The 18,892-nt window shown below is 53.5% G+C and overlaps 1 protein-coding gene across 2 annotated transcripts in view; it reads right to left on the bottom strand.

The window, feature by feature from the left end:
* Positions 1-18,892, bottom strand: part of REEP6 (receptor accessory protein 6) — a 78,816-nt gene that overhangs the window by 3,657 nt on the left and 56,267 nt on the right. The window contains exon 5 of one of the 2 annotated variants that reach the window (XM_078670798.1): positions 4,363-4,436. The exons of the other annotated variant lie outside the window; for it this stretch is intronic. Within the exon in view, the coding sequence (XP_078526924.1) occupies positions 4,363-4,436 (74 nt within the window). The remainder of the gene's footprint in view (positions 1-4,362; positions 4,437-18,892) is intronic. 2 annotated transcript variants of the gene reach the window in all.

Genomic DNA, 18,892 nt, shown 5'->3' with positions numbered 1-18,892 from the left:
ATTCCGCGCCCTCCAGGACCTGTGCATGCTGCCATGCCGTTACAACTGAAGGATACTCCGGGACCATCATCTATTCCGCGCCCTCCGGGACCTGTACATGCAGCCATGCAGTTACAACTGAAGGAGACTCCGGGGCCATCATCTATTCCGCGCCCTCCGGGACCTGTGCATGCAGCCATGCAGTTACAACTGAAGGAGACTCCGGGCCATCATCTATTCCGCGCCCTCCGGGACCTGTGCATGCTGCCATGGCGTTACAACTGAAGGAGACTCCAGGACCATCATCTATTCTGCGCCCTCCGGGACCTGTGCATGCTGCCATGGCGTTACAACTGAAGGAGACTCCAGGACCATCATCTATTCAGCGCCCTCCAGACCTGTGCGCGGCTGCCATGCCGTTACAACTGAAGGAGACTCCGGGACCATCATCTATTCTGCACCCTCCAGGACCTGTACACGGCTGCCATGCCGTTACAACTGAAGGATACTCCAGGACCATCATCTATTCCGCGCCCTCCGGGACCTGTGCACGGCTGCCATGCCGTTACAACTGAAGGAGACTACGGGACCATCATCTATTCCGCGCCCTCCGGGACCTGTACACGGCTGCCATGCCGTTACAACTGAAGGATACTCCGGGACCATCATCTATTCCGCGCCCTCCGGGACCTGTGCATGCTGCCATGCAGTTACGGCTGAAGGAGACTCCGGGACCATCATCTATTCCGCGCCCTCCGGGACCTGTGCACGGCTGCCATGCCGTTACAACTGAAGGATACTCCAGGACCATCATCTATTCCGCGCCCCCCGGGACCTGTGCATGCTGCCATGCCGTTACAACTGAAGGAGACTACGGGACCATCATCTATTCCGCGTCCTCCGGGACCTGTGCATGCTGCCACGCCGTTACGGCTGAAGGAGACTCCAGGACCATCATCTATTCCACGCCCTCCGGGACCTGTGCATGCTGCCATGCCGTTACAACTGAAGGATACTCCGGGACCATCATCTATTCCGCGCCCTCCGGGACCTGTGCATGCTGCCATGCAGTTACGGCTGAAGGAGACTCCGGGACCATCATCTATTCCACGCCCTCCGGGACCTGTACACGGCTGCCATGCCGTTACAACTGAAGGATACTCCAGGACCATCATCTATTCCACGCCCTCCGGGACCTGTGCACGGCTGCCATGCCGTTACAACTTAAGGAGACTACGGGACCATCATCTATTCCGCGCCCTCCGGGACCTGTGCACGGCTGCCATGCCGTTACAACTGAAGGATACTCCGGGACCATCTATTCCGCGCCCTCCGGGACCTGTACACGGCTGCCATGCCGTTACAACTGAAGGATACTCTGGGACCATCATCTTTTCCGCGCCCTCCGGGACCTGTGCATGCTGCCATGCCGTTACAACTGAAGGATACTCCAGGACCATCATCTGTTCCGCGCCCTCCGGGACCTGTGCATGCTGCCATGCCGTTACAACTGAAGGAGACTACGGGACCATCATCTATTCCGCGCCCTCCGGGACCTGTGCATGCTGCCACGCCGTTACAACTGAAGGATACTCTGGGACCATCATCTATTCCGCGCCCTCCGGGACCTGTACACCGCTGCCATGCACAGTTACGGTTGAAGGAAACTCTGGGACCGTCTATTCTGTGCCCTCCGGGACCTGTACATGGTTGCCGTGCACAGACTCCCTGAATTTTCATTGACTATATCTGTGCATGGATGCCATGTACAGGTCATGGATGGCACAGAATAGATGGTCCCAAAGTTTCCTTCAGCCATAATTGTGTGCATCAGCCGTGTACAGGTCCCGGAGGGCGCAGAATAGATAGTCCCAGGTTTTCTGTGATATTGGTGCATCTTGACCCGACTGACGAGGAGCAAAGGCTCCTCAGCATCTGGCATCAGTTGAGGAGGGCGAGTAGCTGCTACCAGCAGACAATGCCCCGTTACCGTAGGGGCTGGAGGACAAACCCTTCTGCATGAAAGAGGTGATGGCCTTTTTAGATCTCACTGGGGCTCAAGGTTTTGAGATTATGGTCCCTGCTCACAGTAAGAAACAATATATGCAGCTACCGGGCAATGTGGCGTGTCCAGTAAGGTGCTGTCGGCCCAGCACCTGTTAGAGGTAGGCAAGGGAGCCGGGGGCCCTAGCTATGAAGCAGCAAATTGCTGTGAAGTAACTTCCTACAGTGAACTGAATGGACAAGTGTGGAGGGGATAGAGAAGGGGAGACAAGGGGGAAAGAGAGAGAGGGGGGAAAGAGAGAGAGGGGGGGAAGAGAGAGAGGGGGGGAAGAGAGAGAGGGGGGGAAGAGAGAGAGGGGGGGAAGAGAGAGAGGGGGGGAAGAGAGAGAGGGGGGAAGAGAGAGAGGGGGGGAAGAGAGAGAGGGGGGGAAGAGAGAGAGGGGGGGAAGAGAGAGAGGGGGGGAAGAGAGAGAGGGGGGGAAGAGAGAGAGGGGGGGAAGAGAGAGAGGGGGGGAAGAGAGAGAGGGGGGGAAGAGAGAGAGGGGGGGAAGAGAGAGGGGGGAAGAGAGAGAGGGGGGAAGAGAGAGAGGGGGGAAGAGAGAGAGGGGGGGAAGAGAGAGAGGGGGGAAGAGAGAGAGGGGGGGAAGAGAGAGAGGGGGGGAAGAGAGAGAGGGGGGGAAGAGAGAGAGGGGGGAAGAGAGAGAGGGGGAAGAGAGAGAGGGGGGAAGAGGGGGGGAGAGAGAGGGGGAGAGAGAGGGGGAGAGAGAGGGGGAGAGAGAGGGGAGAGAGAGGGGAGAGAGAGGGGGAGAGAGAGGGGGAGAGAGAGGGGGAGAGAGAGGGGGAGAGAGGGGGAGAGAGAGGGGGAGAGAGAGGGGGAGAGAGAGAGGGGGGAGAGAGAGAGGGGGAGAGAGAGAGGGGGAGAGAGGGAGGGGAGAGAGGGAGAGAGAGGGGGGAAGAGAGGGGGAAAGAGAGGGGGAGAGAACTAGAGAGAAAGAGGGGAAGAGAGGGAAAGAGAGGAAGAGAGAGAGAAAGAGAGAGGAAGAGAAAGGGAGAGAGAGAGAGAGACACCTCCTTGAATGTTCTGGTAACCACGTGGTCATCAGGTGATTGGATAGAGCCGTGCATGCCAGTTACCAGCAAGCAACAAACAGCGCATGTGCAAACATGGCTCAAGCAAGACAAGGGTGTTGCCATGCCATACACGGGTCCCTCCACCTGCTCCCAAGGGTTGCTTTGTTTAAGTTAATGGTGCACATTATAGAAGCCCAAACAGAAGGTCTCAGATATTAGACATACAAGACTAATCTACACATCACACAATGACACTTTGGCTTTAGCACAATCCCAGGGTGGGCGGACGCCTGCGGATTAGAGTTTGGCTGAAAGGCAGAAGATGTTCGAGTAGCCCAGAGGACCACCTGCAAGTGGTGTGGGTCGCACAGGTTGTGTATTTCAGAGATATTATTTCTGAAATACAGAACTGCATAATCATTGCCGCGGTGTCCTGCGGAATCGATGACGGTGCTTTGTGCAGGCACCTGGCAGCGGCAGCATCAATTGTATGGTTCTCAATGGCAGGTACCATCTAGAGATCCCCAGGTGAGAGCAGCGTGGATGACCTGCTTCTTGAGTAAGAACAGAGCTCTCTCACACCCTCACCCAAGGGGACAGTAGCACGGATTATAGGCCTCTATGTGTGAGGGAGCTCCCCCCCCCGCCCCACAGTGGCATCAATGATAGGTCTCCTGGAGAGGGACACTAGGTGTAGAACCCCTGGGAGATGGCCATGCAGTAAGTGGAAGGCTGTCAGCAAAGGACAGAGGGGACACTGACCCTCCAGGACACTGGCATGCATCATGTGGCTCATGCTGAGGGGTATCCTCTACAGACCCTCTGGGGACCACAGCTACTATTACACGCTCTAGAAGCTCTAGATATTGGAGGCTACACGATATGTATTTTGTGAACAAATAAGCTACAATGTATGTGTGAATTGAAATGTTGACCAGATAATGGAGGCTAGAAGGGGCCCTCAGCAGGGTACAGCACACCGACTCAGCGTCTGTACATCTCTGAACAAGGAACGGTGCTCGCAAGACACCAGTGACACCAGTATTGAGTGACAAAGTGGGCCACAGGAGAAGGAAAACATCCAGCATCATGCTGATCATTTGATATATTGGTCTTTTGGTTTCAGTCTTTTTTATGCTTCTTGTTTACTGGTCTTCGGTGTATGAGCAGTGATGCCAGAGCATTCTCAGGCCCTGAAAGCCCTTCACAAGGTGCAGGGGTAAGCCGCCTGGCCACACCTGGATTGTGCTAAACATGGTCATTAGGGTGCCCACCACCCTAGGGCAGAAGGCACACTTGTTTACATACAGAAGAGCTCGGCAGGGCTGGAGTGCCCTCCTCAGGTGTCAGGCGTGCTTGACTGCTGGCCAGGGTTTGAAGTACTTCATCCGGGAGGAGCGTGAAGGAAAAACCAAGATATCAATTATTGTAAATGCATTTCTCACAAAGCATCTGGAATCCTCTAAATAAATGCGTGCACCTCTAGTGTGTGGATGCAGAGCTTGGACAGCGCGTGTTCTAACATCTGGAGACCTAGATATGCGTGCACCTCTAGAGTGTGGATGCAGAAATGACAGCGTGTGTTCCAACACCTGGAAACCTAGATAGATGTGTATCTCTAGAGTGTGGATGAAGAGCTTGGACAGCGCGTGTTCTAACACCTGGAAACCTAGATATGCGTGCACCTCTAGAGTGTGGATGAAGAGCTTGGACAGTGGGTGGCTGAACGTTTGCAGACCTAGATATGCGTGCACCTCTAGTGTGTGGATGCAGACGTTGGACAGTGGGTGGCTGAACGTTTGCAGACCTAGATAGGCGTGTACCTCTAGTGTGTGGATGCAGACGTTGGACAGTGGGTCACTGAACGTTTGCAGACCTAGATATGCGTGCACCTCTAGTGTGGATGCAAAGCTTGGACAGTGGGTCACTGAACGTTTGCAGACCTAGATATGCGTGCACCTCTAGTGTGTGGATGCAGAGCTTGGACAGTGGGTGGCTGAACGTTTGCAGACCTAGATATGCGTGCACCTCTAGTGTGTGGATGAAGAGCTTGGACAGCGGGTGGCTGAACGTTTGCAGACCTATATATGCGTGCACCTCTAGAGTGTGGATGCAGAGCTTGGACAGCGGGTGGCTGAATGTTTGCAGACCTAGATATGCGTGCACCTCTAGTGTGTGGATGCAGAGCTTGGACAGCGGGTGTTCTAATACCTGGAGACCTAGATATGCGTGCACCTCTAGTGTGTGGATGCAGAGCTTGGACAGTGGGTGGCTGAACGTTTGCAGACCTCGATATGCGTGCACCTCTAGTGTGTGGACGCAGAGCTTGGACAGTGGGTGGCTGAATGTTTGCAGACCTAGATATGCGTGCACCTCTAGAGTGTGGATGCAGAGCTTGGACAGTGGGGGGCTGAACGTTTGCAGACCTAGATATGCGTGCACCTCTAGTGTGTGGATGCAGAGCTTGGACAGCGCGTGTTCCAACACCTGGAAACCTAGATATGCGTGCACCTCTAGTGTGGATGCAAAGCTTGGACAGTGGGTCACTGAACGTTTGCAGACCTAGATAGGCGTGCACCTCTAGTGTGTTGATGCAGAGCTTGGACAGTGGGTGGCTGAACGTTTGCAGACCTAGATAGGCGTGTACCTCTAGTGTGTGGATGCAGACGTTGGACAGTGGGTCACTGAACGTTTGCAGACCTAGATATGCGTGCACCTCTAGTGTGTGGATGAAGAGCTTGGACAGCGGGTGGCTGAACGTTTGCAGACCTAGATATGCGTGCACCTCTAGAGTGTGGATGCAGAGCTTGGACAGCGGGTGGCTGAATGTTTGCAGACCTAGATATGCGTGCACCTCTAGTGTGTGGATGCAGAGCTTGGACAGCGGGTGTTCTAATACCTGGAGACCTAGATATGCATGCACCTCTAGTGTGTGGATGCAGAGCTTGGACAGCGGGTGTTCTAATACCTGGAGACCTAGATAGGCGTGCACCTCTAGTGTGTGGATGCAGAGCTTGGACAGTGGGTGGCTGAACGTTTGCAGACCTAGATAGGCGTGTACCTCTAGTGTGTGGATGCAGACGTTGGACAGTGGGTCACTGAACGTTTGCAGACCTAGATATGCGTGCACCTCTAGTGTGTGGATGCAGAGCTTGGACAGCGGGTGGCTGAATGTTTGCAGACCTAGATATGCGTGCACCTCTAGTGTGTGGATGCAGAGCTTGGACAGCGGGTGTTCTAATACCTGGAGACCTAGATATGCGTGCACCTCTAGTGTGTGGATGCAGAGCTTGGACAGTGGGTGGCTGAACGTTTGCAGACCTAGATATGCGTGCACCTCTAGTGTGTGGATGAAGAGCTTGGACAGCGGGTGGCTGAACGTTTGCAGACCTAGATATGCGTGCACCTCTAGAGTGTGGATGCAGAGCTTGGACAGCGGGTGGCTGAATGTTTGCAGACCTAGATATGCGTGCACCTCTAGTGTGTGGATGCAGAGCTTTGACAGTGGGTGGCTGAACGTTTGCAGACCTCGATATGCGTGCACCTCTAGTGTGTGGATGCAGAGCTTGGACAGTGGGTGGCTGAATGTTTGCAGACCTAGATATGCGTGCACCTCTAGAGTGTGGATGCAGAGCTTGGACAGTGGGGGGCTGAACGTTTGCAGACCTAGATATGCGTGCACCTCTAGTGTGTGGATGCAGAGCTTGGACAGCGGGTGGCTGAATGTTTGCAGACCTAGATATGCGTGCACCTCTAGTGTGTGGATGCAGAGCTTGGACAGCGCGTGTTCCAACACCTGGAAACCTAGATATGCGTGCACCTCTAGTGTGGATGCAAAGCTTGGACAGTGGGTCACTGAACGTTTGCAGACCTAGATATGCGTGCACCTCTAGTGTGTGGATGCAGCTCTAGTGTGTGGATGAAGAGCTTGGACAGTGGGTGGCTGAATGTTTGCAGACCTAGATATGCGTGCACCTCTAGTGTGTGGATGCAGAGCTTGGACAGTGGGTGGCTGAACGTTTGCAGACCTCGATATGCGTGCACCTCTAGAGTGTGGATGCAGAGCTTGGACAGTGGGGGGCTGAACGTTTGCAGACCTAGATAGGCGTGCACCTCTAGTGTGTTGATGCAGAGCTTGGACAGTGGGTGGCTGAACGTTTGCAGACCTAGATATGCGTGCACCTCTAGTGTGTGGATGCAGAGCTTGGACAGTGGGTGGCTGAACGTTTGCAGACCTAGATATGCGTGCACCTCTAGTGTGTGGATGCAGAGCTTGGACAGTGGGTGGCTGAACGTTTGCAGACCTCAATATGCGTGCACCTCTAGAGTGTGGATGCAGAGCTTGGACAGTGGGGGGCTGAACGTTTGCAGACCTAGATAGGCGTGTACCTCTAGTGTGTGGATGCAGACGTTGGACAGTGGGTCACTGAACGTTTGCAGACCTAGATATGCGTGCACCTCTAGTGTGGATGCAAAGCTTGGACAGTGGGTCACTGAACGTTTGCAGACCTAGATATGCGTGCACCTCTAGTGTGTGGATGCAGAGCTTGGACAGTGGGTGGCTGAACGTTTGCAGACCTAGATATGCGTGCACCTCTAGTGTGTGGATGAAGAGCTTGGACAGCGGGTGGCTGAACGTTTGCAGACCTAGATATGCGTGCACCTCTAGAGTGTGGATGCAGAGCTTGGACAGCGGGTGGCTGAATGTTTGCAGACCTAGATATGCGTGCACCTCTAGTGTGTGGATGCAGAGCTTGGACAGCGGGTGTTCTAATACCTGGAGACCTAGATATGCGTGCACCTCTAGTGTGTGGATGCAGAGCTTGGACAGTGGGTGGCTGAACGTTTGCAGACCTCGATATGCGTGCACCTCTAGTGTGTGGACGCAGAGCTTGGACAGTGGGTGGCTGAATGTTTGCAGACCTAGATATGCGTGCACCTCTAGAGTGTGGATGCAGAGCTTGGACAGTGGGGGGCTGAACGTTTGCAGACCTAGATATGCGTGCACCTCTAGTGTGTGGATGCAGAGCTTGGACAGCGCGTGTTCCAACACCTGGAAACCTAGATATGCGTGCACCTCTAGTGTGGATGCAAAGCTTGGACAGTGGGTCACTGAACGTTTGCAGACCTAGATAGGCGTGCACCTCTAGTGTGTTGATGCAGAGCTTGGACAGTGGGTGGCTGAACGTTTGCAGACCTAGATAGGCGTGTACCTCTAGTGTGTGGATGCAGACGTTGGACAGTGGGTCACTGAACGTTTGCAGACCTAGATATGCGTGCACCTCTAGTGTGTGGATGCAGAGCTTGGACAGCGGGTGGCTGAATGTTTGCAGACCTAGATATGCGTGCACCTCTAGTGTGTGGATGCAGAGCTTGGACAGCGGGTGTTCTAATACCTGGAGACCTAGATATGCATGCACCTCTAGTGTGTGGATGCAGAGCTTGGACAGCGGGTGTTCTAATACCTGGAGACCTAGATAGGCGTGCACCTCTAGTGTGTGGATGCAGAGCTTGGACAGTGGGTGGCTGAACGTTTGCAGACCTAGATATGCGTGCACCTCTAGTGTGTGGATGCAGAGCTTTGACAGTGGGTGGCTGAACGTTTGCAGACCTCGATATGCGTGCACCTCTAGTGTGTGGATGCAGAGCTTGGACAGTGGGTGGCTGAATGTTTGCAGACCTAGATATGCGTGCACCTCTAGAGTGTGGATGCAGAGCTTGGACAGTGGGGGGCTGAACGTTTGCAGACCTAGATATGCGTGCACCTCTAGTGTGTGGATGCAGAGCTTGGACAGCGGGTGGCTGAATGTTTGCAGACCTAGATATGCGTGCACCTCTAGTGTGTGGATGCAGAGCTTGGACAGCGCGTGTTCCAACACCTGGAAACCTAGATATGCGTGCACCTCTAGTGTGGATGCAAAGCTTGGACAGTGGGTCACTGAACGTTTGCAGACCTAGATAGGCGTGCACCTCTAGTGTGTTGATGCAGAGCTTGGACAGCGGGTGGCCGAACGTTTGCAGACCTAGATATGCGTGCACCTCTAGTGTGTGGATGCAGCTCTAGTGTGTGGATGAAGAGCTTGGACAGTGGGTGGCTGAATGTTTGCAGACCTCGATATGCGTGCACCTCTAGAGTGTGGATGCAGAGCTTGGACAGTGGGGGGCTGAACGTTTGCAGACCTAGATAGGCGTGCACCTCTAGTGTGTTGATGCAGAGCTTGGACAGTGGGTGGCTGAACGTTTGCAGACCTAGATATGCGTGCACCTCTAGTGTGTGGATGCAGAGCTTGGACAGTGGGTGGCTGAACGTTTGCAGACCTAGATATGCGTGCACCTCTAGTGTGTGGATGCAGAGCTTGGACAGTGGGTGGCTGAACGTTTGCAGACCTCGATATGCGTGCACCTCTAGAGTGTGGATGCAGAGCTTGGACAGTGGGGGGCTGAACGTTTGCAGACCTAGATAGGCGTGCACCTGTAGTGTGTTGATGCAGAGCTTGGACAGTGGGTGGCCGAACGTTTGCAGACCTAGATATGCGTGCACCTCTAGTGTGTGGATGCAGAGCTTGGACAGCGCGTGTTCCAACACCTGGAAACCTAGATATGCGTGCACCTCTAGTGTGGATGCAAAGCTTGGACAGTGGGTCACTGAACGTTTGCAGACCTAGATAGGCGTGCACCTCTAGTGTGTTGATGCAGAGCTTGGACAGTGGGTGGCCGAACGTTTGCAGACCTAGATATGCGTGCACCTCTAGTGTGTGGATGCAGAGCTTGGACAGTGGGTGGCTGAACGTTTGCAGACCTAGATATGCGTGCACCTCTAGTGTGTGGATGCAGCTCTAGTGTGTGGATGAAGAGCTTGGACAGTGGGTGGCTGAATGTTTGCAGACCTAGATATGCGTGCACCTCTAGTGTGTGGATGCAAAGCTTGGACAGCGCGTGTTCCAACTCCTGGAGTGGAGACCTAGATAGGCGTGCATCTCTAGTGCACCTAAAAGGAGCCGAGAGAGTGGGCAGTCCAGCGGCTGGAAACCTAGATACAAAGGCATTGCTAGATCTCCTGAGCAGTTACTATGCAACTGAAGACAGACAATCCTCTCGCCAGCAGCCCACTCATGTCAAACAGCTGGGTTACTTTACACAAATGCCTACTAAGTATGCTACACCTTCTCCCTGCCAACACCTACCTACAGCTTACTGAAATGCTGTTCCACAATGACTTTGCTGAAATTACCTCCAAAGTGTAAACCCCTCGCACTAAAATTGAGTGACCGACCGTGTCCCCAAATGACCAGGACTTCTTATGAGCTGAGATCGACTTCTGGTGTAGTCGTCGTGCTTATCAAATCATGTGACATTTTTGCCCCCTTTGCTTGAAGTTCATGGGAGTTCTTTTTTCAAAACAAAATCCAGGTTCCTGGTTTTACCACTTATTTGCATCACAGCTTGTTGGCTGGGATTGAAATGTTTTGTATAGTGTTCAGCCCAGCCTTAACACAGCCTAAGGGAGGTAGAGGGCAGGGCACAGTATAGAAGATGGGGAAGGGGTGGTCGACCGCAGCCACTCGAACGAAGAACTGCGAAACAAAGGTGTGGCATCTGGAAGCACCACAGGGAGTATCCCCGCACTGGAGACAAGTAACACAAAAACATGCGTGATTAATCTCTGAGCCTGTCGGACAGTAAAGTCGCATTCGCTTGCAGAGGTCATCGAGCGCCCAATGGTGCAAGGCCGTGCAGGCTCAAAGATGTGTGATTCAATATTGCTTCACGGAGGCTCGGGCAGCGGTAACAGGCTTGGGCATCTGCTCCGTGCAGTGCAGGCCAAGAAGGTGCACACATGATGCTGTGCGTACTCAGTATTTTCCACTTCAATCGGAGATATACTAAAGTTTTGGTTAGGCAATCTTAAGTTTTGGTACAGTAAGCGTTTATAACCAAAGTCTGCAAGAACTCCATGATTCAGATTTCTATCAATAAATTGTGGACACGACACAAGAGCGGTCTCTTCTCATGGCAGGGTTAAATCAAATGCACAGAGGTGGCAGCAAAGGATCTACCTGCTGCTGGTCATATAGATGTGCTTTGACAAAGGAGCACTTTTCACTGCTGGGTGGAAGGCCACGAACAGTTGTTTGGTTCTTTTGAAAGTCTGTCCTGTCAATGTTGTTGAATGAAGCTTTACTTGGACCCTGGTCAGCTGGTGTTGAAGAAAAAAAAACGAGAAGAGCAAATGCCAGTGCCACGTAGAATGCCGACACTTAAGAATAAGCGAATGCCAAGACCACATCTTGGAGCTTTACCCATATAACGACTGTGAATGGTTACTTTTACTTAAGACACTTGAAGCTTGTGGACTCTTCAGGTCCAATCTATCAACACAGCCACCTGAGATCCATTAATTCACATTTACACATCAATTAGTAGGCAGAGACCTAGAGAGCAGGGGGTTGAGGGGCTGTTAAGGCTAGCGACACATAGGAGGAGTGGAAAGTAGCGAGATGCAGCATCCTGTTTCCTTTAGAAGAAATAGGCAGCACACAACTCTTCACTCACTTCGGATTCCTTTTTTGCAGCCCCCCTCAATCACTATCCCATCCTTGCCCTCTTCTCTCAAACTGATCTCCTGGGAGGGGAGCATACAGAGGGGATTCATCTCCTGGGAGGGGAGCATACAGAGGGGATTCATCTCCTTGGAGGGGAGCATACAGAGGGGATTCATCTCCTGGGAGGGGAGCATACAGAGGGGATTCATCTCCTGGGAGGGGAGCATACAGAGGGGATTCATCTCCTGGGAGGGGAGGATACAGAGGGGATTCATCTCCTGGGAGGGGAGGATACAGAGGGGATTCATCTCCTGGGAGGGGAGCATACAGAGGGGATTCATCTCCTGGGAGGGGAGCATACAGAGGGGATTCATCTCCTGGGAGGGAAGCATACAGAGGGGATTCATCTCCTGGGAGGGGAGCATACAGAGGGGATTCATCTCCTGGGAGGGGAGCATACAGAGGGGATTCATCTCCTGGGAGGGAAGCATACAGAGGGGATTCATCTCCTGGGAGGGGAGCATACAGAGGGGATTCATCTCCTGGGAGGGGAGCATACAGAGGGGATTCATCTCCTGGGAGGGGAGCATACAGAGGGGATTCATCTCCTGGGAGGGGAGCATACAGAGGGGATTCATCTCCTGGGAGGGGAGCATACAGAGGGGATTCATCTCCTGGGAGGGGAGCATACAGAGGGGATTCATCTCCTGGGAGGGGAGCATACAGAGGGGATTCATCTCCTGGGAGGGGAGCATACAGAGGGGATTCATCTCCTGGGAGGGGAGCATGCAGAGGGGATTCAAACTGGCAGTGTGCCTGTAACAAGAAGCTCCACTGCCACCGACTGTTCAGATGCTCACTGCAGCATTCGTGTGGTTGCGACTTGGGATGTGCGTAGTTCTGTTTTTCAATTTTACCTCATAGAAGGTTTGTATGGTGGGATACTGTGAGGGGAACAAAAGAGCTGCAGGGGAGTCAGGGCTGTGGAATTTAATAAAATATCTACTTGTCCATGGGGCAGGTAGCTTCATAAATCTACTTGTCCTGTAACAATCCACTTGTCCCTTTGGTGCCATGTAGTGCAGTGACGCATTATGGCAGCAACCTCGTAATCTAAGAGCTCTGATATAGCCTCTCTGATTATGCCAGGGCTAACACCATAGTTGTGTTTCAAAACTTGCAATCCACTAATGTTGCCACGTTTCTGCAAATCCACATACTGGGCCTGAAGCTAGTGGTAAGCAATAGTTCCAGTGTTAGAATGTGCAAACTTACTAACTATCATGTTTTAAGGGTTTTCAACATCTCTTCTTTAATCTTTTCCCATACTGAGAAATGTTGGAAATTTACTCCTGACAATGGCAGATGTAAACCTTCTTCCAGGGTTGAGGAAAAAGGTGGTTGGAGGGAAAGTGAACCTGCAAACACTCCGGTTTTTGCATGAGCAAATCTACACATGCATATTTGCTCATGCTAAAATGCAGTTGACAAATATTTTCTAGGAGTACTATTTATTGTCCAACTACTGTAAATTATTGGGAATTCACGAAAGCCGTATAGCTGCACTTAATCCAAGAACATATACCATGGGTGCAGTTTTAAGACGTTCTTTAATATTGGGGCCCCTAATTTGGTCTTGCTTTGACTGTGACCTTTTGTGTTAATTAAAATTCTGTCTGTCTCTCTCTCTCTCTGTATCGGCTGGCTTCACTGCGAGTGACAGCATTCTGCTCTTTCACAAGGAGCATATCGGTACACAAAGTAGTTTTGTTCAGTGCCAGTAACTACTGTGGCAGTGGGTGCTTTTTGAGACCAAAATCATTTTTGCTTTTGCCAATGTTTGTTATAATGGTGAGGTCCCGGCAGCTCCCACACCAATAAGGTTTTACAAAAACCATGCCAAAACACTTCCCACATTGACAAAACTAAAAAGCTGACCACCGATTTCAGACCTACTGGCTTTTTTGTTTCCCTTAATCTTATTGAAACTGGTTACACTGATTTTCCATTATGAATATTTTGGGAAGTACCAGCGTACATCAACACTTTTTACTAAATGATGCTGCACAGAAATGGTACCTGAAATTTTACAGCAGTTTGGCAAAATATTTTTTTCTTGCTTTCATTTTTTTTTTTTTTTCCACAACAGATTTTATTGCATAGTCAAGCAAGGCAATGAGTGTGGTACCCCACAGTCAGGAGAAACCACCAAGCATTTGAATACATGACATATAGCAGGATCGGAGTCCGAACTAGACACATTTCAAATCGCATTTAGTCAAAACTACCCCCCACCCCTTCCCTTCCCCAACTCCCCACCACCCTCAACCAATCCCACCCCGCAGTCCCTCCCTAACCCCGTGCACATGCGAAGAGGTAACAGCATTAAGTGAGTATAGAGTAGTCGGTATGGCGCCAGACACAGGCCCACGCAATGGGGGAAGCCTAGGGTTCTTCTTCGGGTTCAACTGGGGGATCCAGTGGCAAGTCCCTATACTCGGCCCATCTTTTCCATATCCTAAAGTGCTTGCGGGGGCACCCTCGTGCTTCAAAGATCGGGCGCTCCAGACCCATACAAAAGTCCAATCCTGCCTTCCAAACACACAGAGGAGGAGCCCGTACGTCCTTCCAAGCCCGCGCCAGGTCTCTCTTGGCTAGTACCAGCCCCAACAGCAGTAGGTGGCGCTTATAGCTATTCCCTCCCACCCCCTCGAGAATATGAAGCAAACCTAATCGATGGGTGCGGGGCAGGTCCCATCCTAGCACTTCAGACAAGCAACACCACACACCTCTCCAAAAGCCAGCAAGTCTAGGACACAGCCACACTGTATGGAGCAGCGAGCCTACCTCCATACCACAACGCAAGCATTCCGGTGATTCAATTAGTCCAGCTTTCCAGAGGCGCTCACGTGTAAAGTAAGCCCTGTGGAGGATTTTAAATTGGATGAACCTGAGCCTCATCGCGATAGCAGTCCCTCGCGGGGACTCCAGGGCCTCCCGCCAATCGTCTTCGTCCAGGGGACCAACATCTGCCTCCCAGGCTGTCCGCAGGGGAAGAAGGTCGGAGGCGCAGTGGGTGACCATCGTTTGGTATATCCGGGACACTTTTTTGTCTCCGAGATCCCCCATGAACAACTTCGCTTCAATAGGGCTAAATTCAGGGAGCGATTCTAAGTCGGCAATGTATGGTGTGAGCGCATGCCGAAGCTGCAGATAACGGAAAAACTGAGTCCGCGGCATGTGGAACTCCTCACTAAGGTCCTGGAACGGCTTAAGAGCAGCTCCAGACATCACATCGCCCAGTGACGAGATCCCGATCGCGTCCCAGCCACCGAAACCCGACAAGGAGGCCAGCGCAGGCAGTCTGCCGTTGCGCCACAGCGGCGTTTCCGCAGTCAGCTTACCCCACCAGCCCATGCGTCGCAACGCCTGACGCCAAACAAGGAAGACCGTCTTCGTGACACTGGGCAGTCCCCGCCGCAGCCGGGCAGAGTAGAGGAGCATGTGGAGAGTGTTGTCGCCCATCAGTGCGCGCTCTAAAGCATATGCCGGGTCGCCTCTATCACCGTACCACCAGTCATTAAGGATGAGTAGGTGAGCTGCTTGATAGTAGGACAGAAGGTCCGAGGTGGCGAGTCCTCCACAGTACGTAGAGAGGAAGCACGTGCGCAACGCCACCCCGGCAGAACCCCCAGCCCAGAGGAACCACCCCAAGACCGAATTCACCTGCCGAAACCACGAGGCAGGGACCAAATGGGGATAGTTTTGCAATTGGTATAGAAGGCGTGGAAGCGCCACCATCTTAAAGATGGCGGACCGGCCAAAGATGTTAAAAGGCATTCGGGACCATGTTTTAACGTCGGCCTGCACCCGCTCCCAAACCGGCTGCACAGAACGTTCCCACGTGAGGGTCGCGGACTCGGACAGGAACACTCCCAGGTAGTGCAGGCCATCGGTCGCCACTCGCAGGTCCAGTGTCCAGGGGTCCGATACCGCACCACCTCCCAGGACCCACAAGGTGGATTTACCGAGGTTCAGGTATAAGCCTGAAACCTCGCCAAAGACCCGCATTATTTCCAACACCCGCGGCCCGGAGCGACGCAGGTCTGTAAGGAAGAAAAGGACGTCATCCGCGTATAGCGCAATCCTATCAGAGAGGTCCTGGGGCCACACAAATCCTCGCATTTGCGCATCTATACGTACCCAGGCGGCCAACGGCTCCATAGCAAGGGCAAAGAGATATGGGGACAGAGGGCATCCCTGTTGGGTACTCCGGCCAACGCGGAAGGTCTCTGACACAGCCCCGGCAACCCGCACAGCGGCCGTGATATCGGTATATAGCAGCCTAACATAGGATATAAAAACAGGGCCTAGGTTGAGTCGGGGCAGGAGCGCGAACAGGTATGTCCAGCTCACCGAGTCGAACGCCTTATTGATATCAGCAAGCAACAGAGCAGCCCGCTCGCCCGTGGCCCCCATAGCGTCGATCGCGGCCCATGCACGCCGAATATTGTGGCGTGTAGCCCTACCAGGCATAAAGCCCGATTGATCTGGGTGTACTAGTTCCGCTATGTATGGAAGCAACCGATTCGCTAGGGCCTTGGCCAGTATTTTGGCTTCTATGTTAAGTAACGAGATGGGGCGATATGAGTCGTGCCTATCAGGGGGCCTACCCGGTTTCGGAAAAACCACAATTTCAGCATGACGCCAATCAGGCGGCAGCCTACCCTGAGTACGCGCCGCTTCCAGCGCACGCCGAAAGTGGGGCCCCAATTGCGTGTGGAATTTTTTATAAAATTCACAGGGATAGCCGCTCGGCCCAGGGGCCTTACCTGCATTAAGCTGTCCCAGGGCTTCCCCAAGTTCCTCCGCCGTGAGAGGAGCATCCAGGGATTTCCTGGCCTCATCAGACACCATTTTAGGGGGCAGGTCATCAATGAATTTAGCCACTTCCTCTCCAGTCAGGCTATCACACGGGGCGTATTGCGTTCCAAAGTAGGCGGCAAAGCTCGCTGCTAGGCCGACAGGGTCCGTGATAGCCGCTCCATCCTCAGCAAGAAGACCGGGCAGCGTGTCGGGTTTGATGCTATACTGGCACAGTCTATAGAGCATAGAGCTCGACTTGTCACCCCACTGGCAAATCCGGCTCCGCGTGGCCAGCCACGCCTGTTTGGCCTCGTCCAGTAGGACTGACGCGTATGATTGCTGCGCCTGGAGAAGTAGTCGCACACCAACCTCATCTCCTCCCCCCCGGTTCTGCCGCTCCAGTGTCTCCACCAGTGCCGCAGCCGCCACGATTGCCTCACGGCGCCCACGGCGAGCCGCAGTGGTCCAAGCAATATCCACCCCTCGCACCGTGGGCTTCAAAGCCTCCCACACCACGACCGCGTCAATGTCCCCAACAAGGTTCTCCCGCCAGTAGTGATCAATGGCCTCCCGGAGGTGTTTAACATAACTAGGTTGCTGAAGATGCCACGAGGACATCCTCCATCTAAAGGGCTGGCGTTTCCTAATAAGTTCTATGGCGATCGATACTGGGGAATGATCAGACAGTCCCCTAGGCAAAATCTCCACCGCCCGCACCCTGCACATGCACACCCGGGGAACAAACATGTAGTCCAAGCGGGAAAAGGAACCATGCACAGCAGACACAAACGTATATTCACGCGAAGTAGGGTGCATATGTCGCCAAGCATCAATCCAGCCCATTCCATCACACAGCGCTCGCAGTCTAGTAGAGGGAGGGGAGGGAGGGAAAGGGGGGGGGGTCAGCCCGCCCGGCCCCCGGCGCCCCCTGCGGTCCATACAAACATCCATCACCTCGTTCCAGTCTCCCCCAACCACCGCCAGGGACTCCGGGATATCCCCCCATACCTGGAAAAGCCTCTCAGCTAGGGCCCATTGCAGGGGGGGGGACATAGACACTCCCAAGGACCACGGGCTCCGTACCCACCTTGCCCTTGACAAACAAATATCGACCCTGCGGGTCAGCCCACATCTTCTCGTGTACGTACGCCACCCTACGATGGATTAGTACAGCCACCCCTCTGGATCCCCTGGTAAAGCCAGCATGGTATACCTGTTGATAGCCCAATCGCTGCAGGCTGAGTGCCTTCGACCCCATCATATGAGTCTCCTGAAGCAGAAGCACATCGGCAGCGGCTCTTTTCCCCCAGCGCAAGACCGCCCCACGTTTCACCTTGTCCAACATCCCCCTTACATTCCACGTAACAACTCGTAGGGACTCCACCGGGAGTCTGTGTGCAGTATCAGCCATAGTCAGATGGAGTCCACCAGGAAGGCCCCTTGTGTCCACACCACCCACCACTCAACAACATCCGCATCTTCATAGAAAGCATGTGCATCCCCCCCCTACTACCCCAACACCCAGAAACTTCAGGGACAGCAACTGCCGGTCCCCCCTTAACTGCCCACTCCCCCAACCCCCCCCCCCCCTACACCTCACAGAACCATGAAGCATCTGTCGCGGTATGGGCAATCCCAGGCCCAAAACAGAGGGCCCAAGACCTACCATGCCAATGGATCCCAACCCCCCTAGACCCATCATCGCAACCCCCCCCCCAAAAACAAAAAACTCCTACAAAGGTAGGAGAGGGACAGCCCCCAATCGGCTGTACCCGAGCCTGTTACACCACCCCACTCAACTCAACGAACACAGTTTCGAGAAGATACTGAGGCATCAGGAAGGCGTCCAGTTCGCCGGGCCACCGCCCCTACTTCACTCATCCTCGGGAGCCATACTACCCAACCAGGAGCACAGAGTACCTGAAAGTAGCAATGTCACTTCCCAGAAAGGTCCGAGTCTTCGGTTCTGTGGCCTCCCTGCGCACCAGAGGCAGAGGCCGAACGCTTCCGCGATCTAGATCTCCGGTTTCTCTTACTCTTGGTCGGGAGATCACTGCGTTCCGGTGAGGAACCCCTCGAGGACCCTGGATTCAATCCCGGCTGGGCATGTGGCCGGAGCGCCACCGTTTCATCCGTCCAGCGAAACAAATCCTCCGGAGTATCAAAGAACAATGTTTTGGACTGGAAAATTACTCTCAGACGAGCAGGGTACAGCAGGGAGTATTGGAGGCCCAGACCACGGAGCTTCGCCTTAGCATTCATGAGGGACTGTCGCCTCTGCTGCACGAGTTTGGTATAGTCAGGGAATACCATGATCTTGTGGTTTTCATAGAGGATGGCATCTTTGGACCTTGCCTCCCTCAGGATAACGTCGCGATCATGGTAGTTCAATAGCCGAGCGATCACCGCCCTGGGCCGTTCACCCTCCG

The sequence above is a fragment of the Lissotriton helveticus genome, chromosome 12 (genome assembly GCF_964261635.1).
Source record: "Lissotriton helveticus chromosome 12, aLisHel1.1, whole genome shotgun sequence".
Classification (NCBI taxonomy): domain Eukaryota; kingdom Metazoa; phylum Chordata; class Amphibia; order Caudata; family Salamandridae; genus Lissotriton; species Lissotriton helveticus.
Note: the sequence above shows the minus strand (reverse complement) of the source record. Positions and strands in the feature narration are given on the sequence as shown.